This window comes from Bos indicus x Bos taurus, chromosome 11 (genome assembly GCF_003369695.1).
Source record: "Bos indicus x Bos taurus breed Angus x Brahman F1 hybrid chromosome 11, Bos_hybrid_MaternalHap_v2.0, whole genome shotgun sequence".
Taxonomy (NCBI): Eukaryota; Metazoa; Chordata; class Mammalia; order Artiodactyla; family Bovidae; genus Bos; species Bos indicus x Bos taurus.
In genome coordinates, this window is record NC_040086.1 from 92,206,021 (window position 1) to 92,221,937 (window position 15,917).

Below are 15,917 nucleotides of genomic sequence, written 5' to 3' on the forward strand. Positions count from 1 at the left end.
TCCTTTCAATAAAATAGAATGCAGCTGTCAAAATGGCAGTGAAGGAATGGATGTATTGATATAAAAAGGTATCCATAGTCCGGGTGAAAAAGCTAATAGCCATCAATGACTAAGTGCTTATGATGTGCCAGGTACTGGTTTGAGCACTTTCAATAATTGATTTTCTTTTACCTAACCCTCACAGTAATCCTGTAAAAGAGTTGTATTTATTATTTCCATTTTGTAGATGATGAAACTGAGGTGAGGTGAAATGCTTTGTTCCTCAGGTAACGAGTGGTAGGGCTGGAATTTGAACCCAGGTCTCGTGGACTCAGAGCTAAGGATGACATTTGAGCTGCTTCTGCGTGAGAAGCTGGAGTCTAGTAGTGAAAGAAAGAACCGAGGGCCTTCCTAGTGGCCCAGAGATTTTAAAATACCTAAGGAGTGTAAGACGGTAGTAGTGGCTCTTTTCCCCTAGATAGTTCTCTGCCCACTTTATTGCTCAAAACCTGGCCAAAGAACAGGAGTCTTTCAGTGCCACCAGTAAACCAAGACTCTTCTCATCTTGAAGCCTCTGCCTCCACCCGACAGGTGAGAAAGCTGAGACCCAGCAAGGCGGGGTGAGGTACTCGACCCCACACAGTCTGTCTGCAGCTGGACTTGCCTTCCCACTGCCAGCCGGGGCTCCTCCTGCAAACCCATGCTGCCCACCCCTCCCACACCGTGCTCCCCCTCCCACACCACCACCCACCACCCGCCGCCCCCGCCGCCGCTGCCGTGGTTTCTGCAAGATGGCTGATCGAGTCTCCTGCCCCACCCCCTCCCGCTGTCATCTCTCCGCGAGACAAAAGGCAATTTACCCAAATGTTATAATCACCTGCAGGCTGGCACGCAGGGCCGTGCCTGCCTTATCTGCGGTATTGTTAGCGGCACCATAATGAAGGCTTTGTGGAGGGATAATATCACCCTCGTAACTGCCAAATAAAATGCCCACACGGGCCCCAGATCCCGGCATCTGCTTTCAGCTGAAGGGGTAGGAAGGGAATTCTGAGTTATCAAATGCCTTCACTGCACCAGGGACTCACCACACCCTGGTCCTTTGAGGAATGCATCACTATCCTGATTTGGCAGAGGCAGAAACTGAGGCTCAGGGAGTAAGTTACTTACTGATGGGTGCAGTTAGTAAAGGGAGGGGTCGGGATTTGAACCAGGTGTGTCTGATACCAGAGGCCACGCTGTGAACCAATATGAGCTTCTCCAAGAGTCTGGCAAAGCTGTGGGCCTTCTCCCCCGAGAAAAACACTAGACCCTCCCCACCAGAGGGTGGGATCAGGCCCCCTGTGAGGGTCCTTGCTCCAGAAATGGCAGCCTGCTGCCCCTCCCTGACCTGCGGGAATCGCTCCCTGCCCTCCTCTCTCCCCACGGGGATTCCAGAGGCCCTGGAAATTCCCCCTCCAGCCGTTGTGCCCACAGGACTCTTGACAACAATGCATCCCCCGCTCCCCCCAACCCGCAGCAGCCTCCTGGAAGCATCCAGAGGACACAGCTTCCCCTTCCGTGGCCGGAGTCCGCCCGGGCCAGCACCAGCGTGGTTTGTTTTGTCTCCTTTAATAGAAGTGGCTGCAAGGCCAGAGCCCAGGGGACAGGAGCCTCATCTCACTTCCTCAGCCCACGCGCTAGAGCCCTGGACAGTTGGCTGCGAGCCTCGCACAGCCTCAGGTCCAGGAGAGGCGTTGCAGGGCTGCGGGCCGGTCTGGGGAGCCTGCCAGATCTGGCCTCAGACCCCGACTCTGCCGTTGGCCCCCTGTGCGACCTCGAGCTAGTCACTTCACTTCTCTGAGCTCCCGGTTGCCTCATAGGAAAGACGGGGGTAGAACAAGGACCTTCCTTCCAGGGTTGTGGTGTTTATTGAGATGATGTGGGGGCCCGTGATGAGCTTCATGTCTGCTGGCGATCGCAGTTGGGGTTTCTATCCCAGGGGCTGGTGCTGGTTGAGAGGCAGGGTCTCCTTAACCCCATGCCCCAAAGGGAGGAGCCAGCATGACCTTGGCAAGGTGCCCTCTGGCCTCCTCCCACCTGCGTTTGATGCCAATTTCAAAACTGGGCTGGAGGCCTGAAGTTCCTAATCTCTCTAGCTTGCTTTTGGTAATGTTCTGGATGTGTTCCCATCACCCTCATCATTTCTTATTCATCTGGAGCCTCAGACCCTCTAAGATCACCTCAGACACGGGCCTTAACTGATCCACTACAGATACCAGGGTCCCAACTAGGGGCCAGCTAAGTGTATATTGCCTCCCCCTAACCTCCCATGCCAAGGAAAGGTAGGGGGGGTGCATAAGTAGTCAATTCCAGGACCCAGGATGGGAAGTCTCTGGACAGAAGAGAGAAGAAGCCTAGAGCCTAGGTGTTTAAAAGGCTGTAGTGAACCTCCCACCTCTCAAGATATAGGTTAGAAATTAAAATAACAGAAACTATAAAAATAAATGTATGGAAGTCCAACGTAATTCTATATTCCCCATGAGGTTTATATTCATGTTTAATGTGGAATATCAGATATGAGATTCTTTCTGCAAAAAACTGGGAGTGCCCCTGCTTTGCTGGTGCCAGGAGCCAGAAGCACAATGTGCTGGGGGAGCAGAGAGCAAAGGGCAAGTGTGTCCCAAGGGTAGTTGAGTTGATGTTCTAGGAAAGGTGGTGTTGGGCTAGGCTTTGAAGCTTGAGAGGTGGGTTTTGCTGCACAGAAGGGAAGGAAAAGGCACGGAGAGGCGCAGGGGCCCAGGTCCTCAAGATGCAGTCCCTGAGACCCGATACTGTGTTGGACAGAGCAGTAGTCAAGGGAGACCTCCCTTAGGCAGTGATGGACAGAGTGGACTTTGACGGGTGTGTAGAGTGTGCCTGAGCTGGGCGTGTAAAGCAGAGGGACCCAGGGTGGGAGAGAGCCTTGATCGCCAGGTCAGGGAGCTGAGCTTCAACCCTTCAGACAGTGAGGAGTAAAGCTGTGGCAGTTGCACAAGGATTTTCTAGGAGAGTGTGTAGTGGCTAAAGGCTGCAGCTCAAGTGATAGACTTGGGTGTGAGCCTGTGCCCCTCATTAGCAGAGTCAGCTTGGACATATAACCCCGTCTTTCTGAGCCTCAAACCTTCCTCTGTGAATCAGGATAAAAACACTGACTTTGCAAGATTGCTGTGAGGACCAAGTTCACGTCTTTTGCTGAGTTCTGCAGGTCCTTAACATCCTAACATTCCCCTGGCCATCCCTGCTGTCCCAGAGTTAATTCTGCCCTCAGCATCTGCCACTTGGAGGACAGGCCCAACCGCCAGGCCTATCCCCATCAGTCCATTGTCCACACGCAGCTGGAGAGCAGGGGTGAAGGAGAGCAGGGGTGAAAGGGAGCAGAGGGTCGAGTGAGGGCCAGCCAGTGACCTTGGGCCCCATCCTTGGCTTCCCAGTGCTGCCCGTGCACAGCGGCCTGGCATCACAAACATGTTTAGTGAACGCAGATGCCATTGTGAGTGCTTGAAAAATAAAAGTGGGGCTCAGGGAAACGAGAAGAATGGCGATGTAAATGATGCTGTGACTTAGCGCCCTCCCCTGCTTAGCACGCATGTGCTGTGGAGTGAGCAGGAAGATGTGAGTTAGTGGTCTCCTGTCCTGAGTACACCTGCCGCACACGGCTGATGCTAGTATTTTTTTTTTTTATGCTAGTATTTAAGGATGTGTATTTTTGTTTTTACCGATATGGCCCATAAACACAGGCCAGCTGCCCGTCAGGACCACAACAGCAGGAATAACTCTGTCCCAACAGTGTCAGAATCATGTGTGACGTCTTCGTGAGATGTCCTTCTCCAGGCTGGGACCTTCCTTGGAGATTCTCAAGGGTCATGATGACTGTGGGCACTTTCCGCCTTTACCCACCGACTGTGCTGTGAGTGTGCTGTGTGCTGAGTCGCTTCGGTCGTGTCCCACTCTTTGTGACCCCATGGACTGTAGCCCACGAGGCTCCTCTGTCCATGGGATTGTCCAGTCAAGAATACTGGAGTGGGTTGCCATTCCCTTCTCCAGGAGATCCTGGGGACCCAGGGACTGAGCCCACGTCTCTCTTGTCTCCTGCATTGGCAGGCCGGTTCTTGACCACTAGTGGCACCTTACCCACCAGCTGGAGCAGAGGAAACAGCACCTGAGCCATCACCAACTACACACAACAGAGCTGGTATGAGGGTCACGTGAGCTCAGGCACGCAGATGCGCTTCCTGATACCAGGCCACCATATCTGCTGTCCAGATTCACTCTCCCCCCAGTTACAGCCCGATCCAGCCCTAGGTCTGACCCTGGAGGTCTCACCCCAATCATTTCAACATAAACAGAACATATCCACAGTCCCACATTGAATATCATTTTTTGCTGTTAAAACCCCAAAAGGATTTTGAAAACTTTGCTTGGTGGATTGGTTGACTACAAGACTTTAACAATTGGCTGTGATTTCTTGAAAGCTTGTGTGCACACTGGAGAATTCTTGAAAACTGAGGAAACCAAGCCCACAAATTGATTTCAAGTGTAATAACATTGTTTGGGTTTCTAAATTTGATCATTAATTCAGGCTTAATGCATTAATTATCACATTTATTAATCTCAGTGTCGCAGTTTCCCGTTTCAAGTTCCCGAGTCAGTCATTTTCCCCATGTCTCTTACACTTGAATAAGCCTTGACAAGCCTGTGGGTGCCGGGCTCTGCCCCTCTATTCCCAGTGAGTGAAGCAGCCTGGCCTCACCTGCACCGCCCCCCCATTCCTCCCGCAAGACCTCCACCCACCCAGCCCAGAAGATGCTCCTTTTTGGGGAAGCAAGAGTAGCCTGGGCCTCCCTTCCTGCCCAATAGCAGGCTCTGCCTGGGCAGCAATCCCTCAGTCAATATTGGCCACGCCATGGCCTTGGCCTCTGGCCACACCACTGCTAGCCAACTTCAAAGCCTCTTTCTTGTCGGGCATTGGTGACCGCCCTCACTGTGGGCACTGGCTCACCGGGGGCCTAGCCCTGCCCTCCAGCTCCCAAAGCCCTGCGTTTGTACAGAGGGTGTGGCTGGACTTTGGGGCTTCGGGTTCGGCTCCTGCACCCCTCCTCCGGCTGGGGCGCCAGGTCTGCCATGCAGATCCCACCCCAGCCCGAAGCCATGGTTCATAAAGCGCGTCTGAGCATGCACTGGCCTTGACCCCGGGGAAAGAGGGCAGTTCTCACAGTCCAGCTCCTGCCCCAGAGCCTGGCGTGGCCTGGTGTTCTAGATGCGCACTGGGCTGTCACTGCAGGTGGGATGCACGCCCTCCCTCAACGTCTGACCACACACCGCAGACCCGGGTACTCAGACACCGCCTGCCACGCACGTGTCTCACAGACACCACATGCCACACGCGGGCTGAGGGTCCCCGAAGGGGACTCTCTTCTCTTCACCAGGCACCTCAGACACAGCCGCCTACACACGCAGCACACGCCGATGCATGCTTGAACACATTTATGCTCACACTAGGGTAGACGCTCACATTTGGAGGGAAGCACACCGCTTGTGGCAGCCTCAGTGAGGGTGATGCCCACACCAGCCGGCTGAGCTTTTCCCCTCCACGCTGGTGGAATGAAGTGGGGACATGCCTTCACCGCTGCTTAAACCTCCATGTCCTCGTCCTAACTGGGGCAACCGCGTTTACTCACTAAGGTGGGGACAGGTGTGACCCTCTTCCCACAGAGCCCCGCACCTCCCTGGTGCTCGGCCACTGTGACCCTCGTCCCCTTTCCCGAGGCTGGACACCTCGATTCATCCTGAACTCTTCCCTTTCCCAGTCCCCACCCGAGGCCCCTGCATGCCGGGTGGGCACTGCAGAGCGCTGGTGACCACAGGTGCGGTTGGCCCAAAGGCCTGCCGAGAGCTAGCGACATCGGGCTTGTGGGTACCTGGTGACCTGAATCCACCCCTTTGCCTTCTCTGGGCCTGCCTGCCCTGGCCTGCCCCTCGCTTTGAACAAAATCATTAGCTGAGCTGCAGCTCTTGATCCTTATGATGCTGATCCTTGTGTAAAGACCTCCTCCTCCCTGGTTCCTCCCTGCACCCCCCATAGGGAACCAGAAGTCCCAAGGGTGCTGAGTTCCTTAAGAATACTCCCATGAAGGTATCCAGTTTGGGAATTAAGGACCCATCAAAATGATGATCCTAGCTCATACCTCCTGGGTGCCCACCCAGGGCTGTTCAGCTCCACCAGTCCCCACTCTGCCCTTTGCCAGAGGTCTGGTGAAACCCCCTGTATGGACAAGCTCGCTCAGAGAGGGGCAGTGACTTGTCTAAGATCACCCAGCAGGCTGGCAGCTGGGCTCACATAGGACCCAGAACTCCTTCCAGCCTATGCTGTGTGGTCACAGGTGCCTGAAGTCCTACCTTGTGATGACAGTTTCTGTCCATCTTTGGTTTGGGCGCATTTCCTGCAGGCAACATACTAAGCGCTTTTGGAAATGATCTCGATTGACTGTTCCAGGCAGCCACCTCTGCAGACGAGGAAATGACACCCAGATGTGAGGCCACTTGACCAAGATCTCCAAGCTAGCAGCTGCTGTGCTCCAAAGTTCATGCCCCTAACCCACGGTACCACGGTGTCTCCCTGCCAGCCATCAGGGGAGCCAAGATGGCCTTGCATTTGCTGTTCGATTTGCAAGACACTTCTTCCCCTAGCCCTGCACCGATGTGCAGGCTGCACGAATGCCACCCCGGGTGACCTGGGCCACACTCGGTGGCCTGTGCAGGCCTGCCTTCATTGTGAGGTCGGCCCCAGGCCAGTCAGGGCTTTGAGCTTCCTGAGCGTGCCTGGCGCCCAGGTATGAGCCCAGACAACCCACCCTCCCCGTGCGGTGGGGCTGCCCCGTCCATGGCCTCCAGACAGAAAAGGAAAAGGAGCCAGCGGCCTGGGTCCTGCACTTGGCATGTCTACTTTGCCCTCTCAGCTCCGTTTGCTGAGGGTGGAGAAGAAATTCTTTCCCCTTTGTCTCAATCCCACAGGGTAATTCTTACTTTTATGTCCCCAAATTTACATTTCTTTCTTCATTCATTCACCCTGTATTTATTAAATACTTCTTAAGTGCTCGATCTGCATTGGGCTCTGAAGAACAGAAGTGAATTGATCATGGCTCCCCTTGGCTGGCAGGGGTGACCGTGACCAATACCATGACCTTGACCTGGGTCAGAGAAAGTGACCTCCAGGCAGGGCCCAGGTGCGGGGGAAGAGGGCTTGGAGGACACACGTTCTTCAGGGCCTGAAGTCAGAACCATGTGAGGCCTGAAAGAAAATCATGTTTATGCAGGCAGCCCCATTTCCTGACCACACCGTCCTTAATGCACTGTGGATTTCTACTCCTTTGACAGAAATTCTAGAATAGCACTTTTATGTTACATTTGGTTCTTTGTGTTAAAAACATTACGTTGTTAAACTGTGTTTAAAATATATTGCAATTGTTATTACTCATGTTGAGGTCTTCCTTCACTTTTACATCCAGAAGGGTCCAGAAATGGGACGTGCCCTGGGCCTCTCTCTCCTAAAAGGAAGAGTGTCCCCCTCCCTGGAATGGCGTGTACGAAAGCACGGGGCACTGAGCACCTGCCTGTGGCCAACTGCAAACAGGGTGGCTGCATTTCACAGTGTGAGGCGGGCTGGGGAGGCCAGCTGGAAAGGCCTCAAAGTCCAGGCGAAGGAGTGGGCAGCCTTTGCAGGGAAGACTTCTCAGCAGGGGACCCTGCGGGCAGATGTGGAGTCTCTCTTCCCAGTCACTTTTCGTCTCTATAAGATGCCTCTTTCTCCTGGTGATGGGTGAGACTCATCGGGTCAGGCAGGGGAGGGGATGTGGGGAACAGCGGGGTCACTTCCAAAGTTTGAGAACCAGAATAAAGAAATCTTTGTGGCCCCAGAGGTGGAATGAATTGGGAGACTGGGGTTGACATATATATATACTCTACTGTGTATGTAATGGGCCTCCCTAGTGGCTCAGATGGTAAAGAATCTGCCTGCAATGCAGGAGACACGGTTTTGATCCCTGGGTTGGGAAGATCCCCTGGAGAAGGGAATGGCAACCCACTCCAGTATTCTTGCCTGGAGAATTCCATGGACAGAGGAGCCTGGCAGGCTGTAGTCCATGGGGTCGCAAAGAATCAGACACGACTGAGACTAACAGACACAGACACACACACGTATATAATAGATAACTGATGCGAACCTACTGCGTAGCACAGGGACCTCTACTCAGTGTTTTGTGGTGACCTAAATAGGGAGGAAATTCAAAAAAGAAGAGATACATGTATCCGTCTAGTTGATTCACTTTGCTGTACAGCAGAAACGAACACAACATTGTAAGGCAACTATACTCCAATTAAAAAATAAGAGAGAAAAGGAAAGATATCTTTGTGCCCCAAGAGCAGACAGATTAAGCTGGTAGAGTGCCTAGGTCAAGCCTTTGAGTCTCAATCCCCTTGTCCCCAGCACTAGGCACACGACAGGCCACAGGATTGGGCTTTTTGATTCATTCGTTCATTCATTCATCCAACAGATGTGGGCTGAGCACTCTTGTGTGCCAGACACTGGTCTGACGATGCCACAGTGAACAATGCCCTGGTTTCACTGGAACTCACAGTGTGGATGGGGAGACAGACAACACATAAATAAACAAGCAAATTGCCTCAAGAGCTGTACACCATGAAGGAGGCAGAATGAAAGCCTCTAGATAGAGTGACTGGGAGTGAAGGTGGCTGGATCAGGGACCACTGAGAAGCAACATTTGAGCTGGGACCTGGATGCCAAGAAATAGGTGTCAGGAATGTTTGTTGAGAGCAATCAAAGACAAATCAGAAGGCAACAGACTGACTCGAGACTTCACCTGGCAAAGCATATATTGGTTGCCAACTGTATGCTGGGTGCAGTGGTCAACAAGACATATACCTGCATTGGGTTTATGCCTAGTGGGAGGGAAAAATATATAAGGGGATATGCCACTAAGCATAGACTCATACAATTTTTCGCCCCACTCCAGTACTCTTGCCTGGAAAATCCCATGGATGGAGGAGCCTGATAGGCTGCAGTCCATGGGGTCACGAAGAGTCGGACACGACTGAGCGACTTCACTTTCACTTTTCACTTTCATGCATTGGAGAAGGAAATGGCAACCCACTTCAGTGTTCTTGCCTGGAGAGTCCCAGGGACGGGGGAGCCTGGTGGGCTGCCGTCTATGGGGTCGCACAGAGTCGGACACAGCTGACGTGACTTAGCAGCAGCAGCAGAATACAGTTTTTTAATTGAATGAAAGATTCGTTAAATTCTTTACAATTTTCAGGTTTCATACACGACTTCATATAACCCCATACTAACCCCGACCCCGACCCCGGGCTTGCGCTTCCCTCGCCCTGTCCCCACTGGTAATCACTGGTTTCTTGTTCATATTTGTGTGGGCTCATAAACTGTGATGTGCAGGGCCCAGGACAGAGAAAAGGGTGTGAAGGGCTTTATTCTAGATGGTTGGGTGGGTGAAAAGACTTCCACTCCTCCCGGAGAATGCGATAATCTCACCTTTTACAGAGCATGCTGGATTTTCAGGCATTTTTTTAAAATAAGCGTTTTATTTTAGAACAATTGCAGATATACAGAATTTACTGAAGCAACAGTACCAAGTGTTCTCAACTGTACCCCACATCCAGTTTCCCTATGATTGACATCTTACATTGCACCGTGCGCATAACACCATTAATGAACTAACACTGACATATTTGGAGGAGGAAACGGCAACCCACTGGAGTATTCTTGCCTGGAGAATCCCATGACAGAGGAGCCTGGCGGGCTACAGTCTGTGCAGTTGCAAAGAGTAGGACACAACCGAGTGACTGAGCACGCGTTGATATATTAGTAACAGCATACTTTCTCCTTCTTTCCTCCGTCTTTCCGTGACGCCTCTATTCTGTTCTGGGATCCTGCTCACGACTTTCCGTGATGCCTCTACTCTGTTCCGGGATCCCGCTCACGACACCACGTCACATTCAGTTGTCACATCACCTTAGGTTCCTCTTGACACTGACCGTCTCTCAGACTTTCCTTGTTTTCGATGACATTTTTGAGGAGTGTTTTTAAAATGCCCCATGACTGGAATTTATCTGATGGGTTTCACATCATTTAAGGGGGGTTATGAGTTTAGGGGAGGAGGTAAATGCCATTGTCATCAAATCGAGGCTACACATTATCCACACAACTTATCACTGCTGACATTGACCTTGATCACTTGGACGAGGTGTGTTTGTCAGGTTTCTTCACTGAAAAGTTACTCCTTTTTTTCTCCCACCCCCTTCCTTTACTGTCCTTTTTAGGAGGAAGTCACTATTTAGGAAGTCCTTTTTAGGAGGTAGCCCACATCTGGGGAAAAAGGAGTCATGCCCAGTCTCCTCAAGGGCAGAGTATCCACCTAAATTATTTGGAAGTCTTCTGCATAGGAGATTTGCCTATTTGCCAAATGTTATGCATTTTTATCAATATTTTTATGCTGGGTCTTTTTACTTTTTACAAATTCAAGAACCCTATTGGTGTTTCTGGGAACCTAGGAATATCTTACTTCAATTACTAAGATGCATGAAATTACCAAAGCATTAGAGGGTAGGAAAAAAGCCAATGATTCTTTTTATTTTTTCTATTGTGGATACATATTAACAAAAGATTAAGGAAATATCCAAAACAGAAGAACCTCTCGACCCCCACTGCTAGGAGCTGACCATTATTCCCATTCAATTTATTTTTTTTTTCTTTTGTGCATAATTTGTACACAGATTATACTATGTAATTTTGTTTCTTACCTCCTTCCACCTTTTTTTTTTTTTTTGGCTTATCATATCCAAAACATTTCTCCTACATTGCTATGTAGACTTCATAATCATATTTTTTTTCAGTAGCTGCTAAATATCCCCTCATGTGGCCTTTGGTGTCCCTCCCCCGACCACCAAACTATAGCTGTATGCCTGGCATATAGTCAGTGTTTAGAAATTACTTGTTAAATGAATGAATGTACAACAAAGTAATCATCCTCTTGTTTTAGAAGCGTGGGTTATTTCAGTTTTCTTGATTCTAAATAGTACTGGGACAAATAGATTATTCCCTTAGGATAACATCCCAGAGTGGAATTACTGGGCCAGTGGGGGCCAAAACTTTTCAAGATAAATGCACCAAACCAGAAATCTCCCTCCCCTTCCTCTGAACCACCAGCAATTGTGCCGAGGGTAATAATTTACAATTGATTAAAGAGTTTGTGGGGTGTTTTTTCCCCATCTTTCTTTCCCCTCCTCTCCCCTTCTCCTCCTACCAAAAAAAAAAAAAGAGTGGGGGGAAATTATCTGAGAAGGTGAAGATGTTCTCAGACAATCATATTAGCATATTCCAACAATCGCAATTTGCAAAATAGTAATCACAACTCCCGGGATCGGGGAGGCATTAATCAAAGCTGCAGGTTTAATTCCATTTTAAATATTGATGAAATGTGCTTCGGCAGCCTCACCCTGGCGTGGCAGGGCCAGGGGAGCCGCCTCGAGGCGCCAGGGAGGTGGAGGGAGGGTTGGGGAGCAGCTGCTGGGAGGAGAGGCTTCTGTGATTCAAATTGGTGGCTGAGCGGCCAGGTAGAGAGGGAAAGGGGTAGTGAAGAGGGCTGTTAAGGCCATTGCTGTCAATTTGTAACTATCAGGGAGGGGCCGGAGGACTGGTTCAGCACAATAAACCCCGTTGGTCTGGTTTCAGGGTTACCGCTGAAGAGGTTGCAGCTGCACTGATTCGAATAGCCTGGAGACTTCAGAACTGTAATTATCAACCAGGCTGCTTGCGGTGTGGCAAAAGTGGGCTTCACCAGTGCTTAACTCCTTGTGTGCCGCGCTTTCCCCGCCCCCGCCCTGGGGGGCGGGGGTTGGCAGCCACGCGAGGATTCCCCGGTAGCCTCCCCAGGGGAAACTGAGGCCCACCAGCTGCTGAGGGCAGTCCTCCCAGGCCAGAGCTTGCAGGCGGCGAGCCTTTGTCGAGGTCACAGACAGAGATCTAGTTGGGGTGGGGGACAGAGGAGGCTTACTCCATGGGGGCAGATTCGCCTTCTGGCACCTTCAGGCCTGCCCTGGGGTGGAAAGTCCGGCTTCAGGGTCTGATGAGTCTTGGTTTAAATTCCACTGGCCATGCATATAAGTCAAGGCTTGTCCTCTTTATAAAATGGAGCAATCTCCCCTAGCTAAGTTGCTTTAGTCATGTCTGACTCTTTGCAAGTCTATAGACTGCAGCCCATCAGGCTCTTCTGTCCATGAGATTTTCCATGCAAGAATACTGGAGTGGGTTGCCATGCTTTCCTCCAGGGGTTCTTCCCTACCCAGGGATCTAACCCATGTCTCTTAGGTCTCCTGCATTGGCAGGCTGTTTTTTTTTTACCACTAGCGCCACCTGGGAAGCCCCTACCCTACTGGGGTCTCACAAAGGACTCAATGAGATCCGGGATTTGTAAAGCTCAGAGCACACAGTAAGCTGACAAAAAGTCTTGTCTCCCTGGGTCCTGGACCAGAAGAGGAAGGGGGTTCCTGGCAGGGGGCTGTTGTATGGAGGGCAGGATTTCTGTGGGATTTCCCATGGTTTAGCTCTCAAGGAGTGTCTTTTATCTCTAGCTTCTGCCGTTTGTCACCCAAGTGTTGAAGTGAAAGTGTTAGTTGGTCGGTTGTGTCCGACTCTTTGCGACCCCATGGACTGTAGCCCACCAGGCTCCTCTGCCCATGGGATTCTGACCCAAGGAGGATGAGTAATTCCATCCTCTGATCTCTTAGGTGGGAAGCACTGAACTAGACACGGGGGAAGACAGAGGCAAGACAGGAAGGCAGGGATTGGGGCCGGTCCTCTTTGTCCCCAGGAAGTGGGCAGGAACAAGGGAGGGACCACTGGCCGGCAATGCGGTGCTGGGGGTGGGGGCGGAAACCATGGGCTTTGCTGAGAGTCCTGGTGAATGGACTCTTAGCACAACTCCGTGACCCTCCTCCTGGAATACAGACCCAGAGAAATTCTCCACAGACCCACCAAAGGATGTGCCCAAGAACATAGCATCTGTCCCAGCATCATTCCTGGTATGGGAAGTGGAGGCATCCTTCGTGCCCATCCAGGGAGGATGAGTAGCTGGAAACTCGCCATGGAATATTAGGCGAGCAATAGGAATATTAGGTCAGGAGCAAAGAACGAGATGTCCACATTGCAATGAGAACAGATCTTGAAAATATCGTGTTGAGTGAAAAAAAAAAAAAAGTGAGACACAATGAAACTCACAGCACAATGCCATTTGTGTAAATTAAAACCACATTTGCACACAAAACAGCAGAATATATTTTACTGAGTTACATGCATTTTTAGGGGTACACATCCCACCATTGGAGTGGGTCTCTAGTCGTGGTGAGAGGAGGGGCTGGGTGTGGGTTTAGAGGATAAAGGGGAAAAATGAAAATAGTCAGTCTGCAGAGGGGTCTGGCACAGAGAGATGCTGGTGGTGTGCTATGGTCCCCCCTCCACTTTCTCTCTCTCTCTCTCTCTCTCTCTCTTTCTCTCTCTCAGGTTTCAAAACAGCACAGGCCTTGTATGCAGACAAGTTCCTGGGGCTCAAGTTCTAGGCTCTCCCACGTGCTTATCCCATGGCTGTGGACATACAACTTGTCCTCCGAGCCTGTTGCTTGTCCACAGGAAGGCGCGGTCCCGAGGATTGAGTTGAGGGAGATAAACACTTGTGGGCCTGCAGGGCCCCCAGCTTCTCCTCTCCACTCCTCACCGAAAAGACCCAAGTAAAGAGAGAGTGTTGACCCTCTAGAGGAACCATGGGTTCTCTGAAGGGTCCAGAATGGAAAACCCAGAGAATAAACTAAGGCCTGGACCAGCTGTCCCAGTGGTGCCCTAAGTGGATGTCACACTGGGCAGGGGCCCAGCTCAGAACAGCCCGATGATGTCATGCCTGCCTCCATCCAGTCAGCAGCGTCCACCTCTGACACCACCCCAGTCCTGAAACCCTGCCTGGGGGGCTCCCAGCATGAGGCCTGACTGGCTCCCCCTCTCCTTTACAGATGATGACGAGCACGAGTGGATCGTCCGGACGTGTCGGAAGGGCTGGGACGAGACCATGGGCCCTGAGCCCAAGTCGTGAGTGCTGTCGCCTCTCCATAACAGGCTTCCTTCTGTGCGCCCAGCCCTGGCTAGCCCGGGGAGGGCAGGCTATAGTTCTAGGACCTGACTGGACTCTAGGAATAAAGGTTTTCTGCAGTCAGTGGCCCTGATTTCCTTAGACTATTCCTTGGGATGGGACCCTCATTCCACTTGCGTCAGAATCACCTCGGCAAAATTGTGAACTAGCTATGCTTAGACCCACCCTGCTGCTGCTGCTGCTGCTAAGTCGCTTCAGTTGTCTCTGACTTTGTGCAACCCCAGAGATGGCAGCCTACCAGGCTCTTCTGTCCCTGGGATTCTCCAGGCAAGAACACTGGAGTGGGTTGCCATTTCCTCCAATGCATGAGAGTGAAAAGTGAAAGTGAAGTCGCTCAGTCATCTCCAACTCTTCACAATCCCATGGACTGCAGCCTACCAGGCTCCTCTGTCCATGGGATTTTCCAAGCAAGAGTACTGGAGTGGGGTGCCATTGCCTTCTCTGAGCCCCACCCTAGTACCTGCTAATCAGAATCGCTGAGACTGGGGCCCAGCAATTTGCATTCTCAGGTATTTCTTACACATATGGAAGTTCGAGAGCCATCACCTTATAATGATAGATACATGTAATTGAATGAGCAATTCATAGGTGCAGGCAGCGTGGGTATGTTACCTCAGCTCCTCATAATAGCCTTATTTGTACAAGAGAGCTTAATGTCACCTTTACAGAGGGGGAATCTGAGGTTCAGGGAGATTTGACCTGACCTCGGTCATACAGCATTTGAATCTGAGTCCCTCTGAAGATAAAGCCCAGCTTTATTACTTTTTTTTAAAACCAGGAGCAGCCTGCCTGATCAATGTTGATTTCATAGAGCAGTAGGACACGATGACTGTGCCCAGGTTCACAGCTGGTATCTTGTAAGCACAGAAATGGTTGCCCACAACAGCTGCTCCCTCTCTGAAACTTCCCTAGCTGGGTCTCATACCCTAAGCACAGAATCAGTATGGTGCCCCTGGTATGAAAGAATCCAGTGTTGGCATCATACACACCTGGGTTCGGATCCCAGCTCAATCACAGGTATCATACAACCTTGGGCAAGTCACTTCACATCTCTGAGTTTCAGATTCCTCATCTGTAAAATGGGTATGATGGTGCTTAAACCCAGAGGGTAGCTGTGTGGATTGAATGAAACAATACAAGGAGCTGGCACTTAGCAGGAATTCGGTATGTGCTTGCTTTAAAAACTAATTTGTTAGCTGTGTGTACAGAATAATTGTTCTTCAGAATCACCCCCAGGGATCTTATGTGTCAGCTGAAAACCAGCAGAGGAAGTGGTAACATGTTCCGGGGGGTATACTTGGGCCACAGGCATCCTGGATCTTTGCCTGGCTTTCCCATCTTAGAGGCTGCTGGCTCCTGCAACTCCCTGCCCCTTGTCCCGTGGCTCACCAGTCTGCCCAGGAGAGGGAGTCAGGCCTGGGAGGGCTCTGCCAAGGTCTACAGGGACAAGAAACTAGCCATTTGAATTGGGGACCCGTGAGTGGCATGCTGGTGCAGAGCCAGGGGTCAAGGGAGGTCTAGGCATGTTCAGCTAAGCCATGGAGGGATGGGGGGTTGGGGCTGGGGGAGAGATCACCTTTCCCTTCCAAGGCAACAGTCACCTCAGGAGATAGGATGGATGGCCACTGGGGGATTCCAAAGTATGTTTTGAAAATAGAAAGTACATTCAGGTAAAGAAAGACACAAACTATTTTC

At 51.2% G+C, this 15,917-nt stretch overlaps 1 protein-coding gene across 2 annotated transcripts in view; it reads left to right on the forward strand.

The window, feature by feature from the left end:
- Positions 1-14,288, forward strand: part of MORN5 (MORN repeat containing 5) — a 34,513-nt gene extending 20,225 nt beyond the window's left edge. The window contains exon 5 of one of the 2 annotated variants that reach the window (XM_027556179.1): positions 14,086-14,288. In XM_027556179.1, the coding sequence (XP_027411980.1) occupies positions 14,086-14,165 (80 nt within the window). In that variant the 3' untranslated portion in view covers positions 14,166-14,288. The remainder of the gene's footprint in view (positions 1-14,085) is intronic. The other variant, XM_027556181.1, reaches the window with a different exon arrangement.
- Positions 14,289-15,917: the final 1,629 nt, after the last annotated feature.